At 51.1% G+C, this 4,524-nt stretch overlaps 1 protein-coding gene across 1 annotated transcript; it reads right to left on the bottom strand.

Moving 5' to 3' along the window:
• Nucleotides 1–1,914: 1,914 nt before the first annotated feature.
• LOC127919997 (FAS-associated factor 2-like) lies at nucleotides 1,915–4,510 on the bottom strand. Its single transcript, XM_052503838.1, has 3 exons — nucleotides 4,322–4,510; nucleotides 3,973–4,116; nucleotides 1,915–2,631 (listed from the first exon to the last, which is right to left on the bottom strand). Exons 1-3 carry the CDS (start codon nucleotides 4,508–4,510, stop codon nucleotides 2,443–2,445), a joined length of 522 nt encoding a protein of 173 aa, XP_052359798.1. The 3' UTR covers nucleotides 1,915–2,442.
• Between the last annotated feature and the right edge of the window lie 14 nt (nucleotides 4,511–4,524).

Genomic DNA, 4,524 nt, shown 5'->3' with positions numbered 1-4,524 from the left:
TGTTATGTGCTTCAGCACTCGGCGGTCCCGCTCTGTGAAGTTGTGTGGCCTGCCACTTTGCCACGAAGCTGTTGTTGCTCCTAGACGTTTCCACTTGACAATAACAGCACTTAAACAGTTGACCGGGGGCAGCTCTAGCAGGGCAGAAATTTGACGAACGGACTGTTGGAAAGGTGGCATCCTATGACGGTGCCACGTTGAAAGACACTGAGCTCTTCAGCAAGGCCAATGTTTGTCTGTGGAGATTGCGTGGCGGTGTCCTTGATTTTATACACCTGTCAGTCAGCAACAGGTGTGGCTGAAATAGCTGAATTTGAAGGGACATACTTTTGGCCATGTGTATTTATGTATTTATTAATGTATTTATCTGGGGCAGCAGGGTAGCCTAGTGGTTAGAGTGTAGAGGTGGCAGGTAGCCTAGTGGTTAGAGTGTAGAGGTGGCAGGTAGCCTAGTGGTTAGAGTGTAGAGGTGGCAGGTAGCCTAGTGGTTAGAGTGTAGAGGTGGCAGGTAGCCTAGTGGTTAGAGTGTAGAGGTGGCAGGTAGCCTAGTGGTTAGAGTGTAGAGGTGGCAGGTAGCCTAGTGGTTAGAGTGTAGAGGTGGTAGGTAGCCTAGTGGTTAGAGTGTAGAGGTGGCAGCGTAGCCTAGTGGTTAGAGTGTAGAGGTGGCAGGTAGCCTAGTGGTTAGAGTGTAGAGGTGGCAGGAAGCCTAGTGGTTAGAGTGTAGAGGGGGCAGGTAGCCTAGTGGTTAGAGTGTAGGGGCGGCAGGGTAGCCTAGTGGTTAGAGTGGAGGGGTGGCAGGGTAGCCTAGTGGTTAGAATGTAGGGGCGGCAGGGTAGCCTAGTGGTTAGAGTGGAGGTGTGGCAGGGTAGCCTAGTGGTTAGAGTGGAGGGGCGGCAGGGTAGCCTAGTGGTTAGAGTGGATGTGCGGCAGCGTAGCCTAGTGGTTAGAGTGTAGAGGGGGCAGGTAGCCTAGTGGTTAGAGTGTAGAGGTGGTAGGTAGCCTAGTGGTTAGAGTGTAGAGGTGGCAGGTAGCCTAGTGGTTAGAGTGTAGAGGTGGTAGGTAGCCTAGTGGTTAGAGTGTAGAGGTGGCAGCGTAGCCTAGTGGTTAGAGTGTAGAGGTGGCAGGTAGCCTAGTGGTTAGAGTGTAGAGGTGGTAGGTAGCCTAGTGGTTAGAGTGTAGAGGTGGCAGGAAGCCTAGTGGTTAGAGTGTAGAGGGGCAGGTAGCCTAGTGGTTAGAGTGTAGGGGCGGCAGGGTAGCCTAGTGGTTAGAGTGGAGGGGTGGCAGGGTAGCCTAGTGGTTAGAGTGTAGGGGCGGCAGGGTAGCCTAGTGGTTAGAGTGGAGGTGTGGCAGGGTAGCCTAGTGGTTAGAGTGGAGGGGCGGCAGGGTAGCCTAGTGGTTAGAGTGTAGAGGGGGCAGGTAGCCTAGTGGTTAGAGTGTAGGGGCGGCAGGGTAGCCTAGTGGTTAGAGTGGAGGGGTGGCAGGGTAGCCTAGTGGTTAGAGGGAGGGGCGGCAGGGTAGCCTAGTGGTTAGAGTGGAGGTGTGGCAGGGTAACCTAGTGGTTAGAGTGGAGGGGCGGCAGGGTAGCCTAGTGGTTAGAGTGGAGAGTGCGGCAGCGTAGCCTAGTGGTTAGAGCGTTGGACTAGTAACCGGAAGGTTGCAAGTTCAAATCCCGAGCTGACAAGGTACAAATCTGTCATTCTGCCCCTGAACAGGCAGGTAACCCACTGTTCCTAGACCGTCATTGAAAATAAGAATTTGTTCTTGACTTGCCTCGTAAAATAATTCAGGTTGGCATAATACACTTGTTCTCCCACATACCTACAAAAATGTTAAAGGTCAGCAGAGATTCTGGGAGGAAGTCTGAGGATGGGAAAAGAGCACTGACAGCCAGGAATATTATCAAAACCATCACAATCACATTTTAAAAATGTTTAATTTATAGTTGTTGGAAAATGACATCTTAAACATGACCAGCCCATTCCGATGATACAGGAGAAATAGGCATCTATGAGTCACCACAGGCAGACTGTTATACTAGAGATAGGTGAAAGCTGTGGCCCTCTTCTTGTTGAACTGGGTTGTCGTTCTAAACTGCAGGCGGTACGGAAACTCAACCCCTCGCTTGTTTGGTCGTCTCAAGACAATTACATTATAGAGTCAACTTTGAATAATAATAATAATAAAAATAAGAAATAAGCGGTGCTTTTTATCAGCCTTGTTCTTTAAATATCTAACGTATGTACAGGAGTTGACATGTCTCTCCTTTTAAAAACAACAGTATCAGGGCTGACGGCTTAAATTCTTTCTGGGTTAGAGTTTGTTCCATTATTTCAGACAGTGACCCCTAGCGCACAACGGCCATTTAAAAAAAAAAAAAAAAAAAATGGGGAAGAAACAAGGAACAGCTGACTTCCTCACGTTGGAAGAGAGAGAGAGGGTCAGCTAGGTGTCAATCGTCCGTGAGGTCCTGAACAAAGAGGACCTCGGAACGGCTGAGGCCGGCCTCTTTGAGGCTGGGGGTTGGGCTGCTCCTCCGTGGGAAGGCAGGGCAGGACCCGGGCGGGGGAAGTTGGTAACTATCTGGAATTTCTCCGGGGTCTCCTTCAATGAGAACAGGAAGTCGTATATTACCTGGAGAAACAGAGGGAGAGATGGGTGCTTGTTGTTGTCAAGACCATAAGTTCCATTGGTATTTGCCAGGGGAGTTTAAATCAGTTACAATGACACTACACATGGAAGAGTGACTGGGAGTTTGCTGTGTAGAACTGTGAGTCAACACTTTAAAAGAGCAGAGCTGTGTTCGTACGGTCAGACTGTGTCTTACCGACCAGAGCTGTGTTCGTACGGTCAGACTGTGTCTTACCGACCAGAGCTGTGTTCGTACGGTCAGACTGTGTCTTACCGAGCAGAGCTGTGTTCGTTACGGTTAGACTGTGTCTTACCGAGCAGAGCTGTGTTCGTACGGTCAGACTGTGTTCGTACGGTCAGACTGTGTCTTACCGAGCAGAGCTGTGTTCGTACGGTTAGACTGTGTCTTACCGAGCAGAGCTGTGTTCGTACGGTCAGACTGTGTCTTACCGAGCAGAGCTGTGTTCGTACGGTCAGACTGTGTCTTACCGAGCAGAGCTGTGTTCGTACGGTCAGGCTGTGTCTTACCGAGCAGAGCTGTGTTCGTACGGTCAGACTGTGTTCGTACGGTCAGACTGTGTCTTACCGAGCAGAGCTGTGTTCGTACGGTCAGGCTGTGTCTTACCGAGCAGAGCTGTGTTCGTACGGTCAGACTGTGTCTTACCGAGCAGAGCTGTGTTCGTACGGTCAGGCTGTGTTCGTACGGTCAGACTGTGTCTTACCGAGCAGAGCTGTGTTCAGTACGGTCAGGCTGTGTCTTACCGAGCAGAGCTGTGTTCGTACGGTCAGGCTGTGTTCGTACGGTCAGGCTGTGTTCGTACGGTCAGACTGTGTCTTACCGAGCAGAGCTGTGTTCGTGCGGTCAGGCTGTGTCTTACCGAGCAGAGCTGTGTTCGTACGGTCAGACTGTGTCTTACCGAGCAGAGCTGTGTCTTACCGAGCAGAGCTGTGTCTTACCGAGCAGAGCTGTGTCTTACCGAGCAGAGCTGTGTTCGTACGGTCAGACTGTGTCTTACCGAGCAGAGCTGTGTCTTACCGAGCAGAGCTGTGTCTTACCGAGCAGAGCTGTGTCTTACCGAGCAGAGCTGTGTTCGTACGGTCAGACTGTGTTCGTACGGTCAGACTGTGTCTTACCGAGCAGAGCTGTGTTCGTACCGTCAGACTGTGTCTTTACCGTCAGACTGTGTCTTTACCGTCAGACTGTGTCTTTACCGTCAGACTGTGTCTTTACCGTCAGACTGTGTCTTTACCGTCAGACTGTGTCTTTACCGTCAGACTGTGTCTTTACCGTCAGACTGTGTCTTTACCGTCAGACTGTGTCTTTACCGTCAGACTGTGTCTTACCGTCAGAGACTCCTGGAAGAGGAACCGCCTCTCTACTCTGGTGTCGTTAGGCAGTTTGAAAACTATCTTGACGCTGTCGGGGTCGTCTGCTGGGGGCTCGGGGGGAAGACATTCTGACTTGCGCTCCTTCTCTTCATCCAGCATCTTAAAAAAGAAGATAAAAGAACAGAATTAGTTAGCCACAGTCAAACTGGCAACAACAAAGACCAAGATAAGAAACGGTTTTAAATGTAGGCAGAGAGAGAGAAGTCAGAGAGAACAGACAGCGCGAGCAGACTGAGCTCGAGTGAGAAGACAAAAAGATTGACAAGACAGAAAAAGGAGACAGACAGTATCAAGGTGTCCTCACCCTCTTCCTCCTCTCCTCGGCCAGGACGGTCTGCCGGACCTTCTCCTCCTCCGCCTGGACCTTCTCCTGCTCCTCCTTCTTCCTCCGGTCCTTCTCCTGGTCGGCTCTCAGCGACTCCAGGTAGGCCTCGTCCTGCTGCGCCCGCAACACCTGCGTCTGGTTCCTCTCCTCCCTGGAACACAAACACATGTTCAAGTTTTCCC

The sequence above is a fragment of the Oncorhynchus keta genome, unplaced genomic scaffold (assembly GCF_023373465.1).
Source record: "Oncorhynchus keta strain PuntledgeMale-10-30-2019 unplaced genomic scaffold, Oket_V2 Un_contig_18057_pilon_pilon, whole genome shotgun sequence".
Classification (NCBI taxonomy): Eukaryota; Metazoa; Chordata; class Actinopteri; order Salmoniformes; family Salmonidae; genus Oncorhynchus; species Oncorhynchus keta.
Note: the sequence above shows the minus strand (reverse complement) of the source record. Positions and strands in the feature narration are given on the sequence as shown.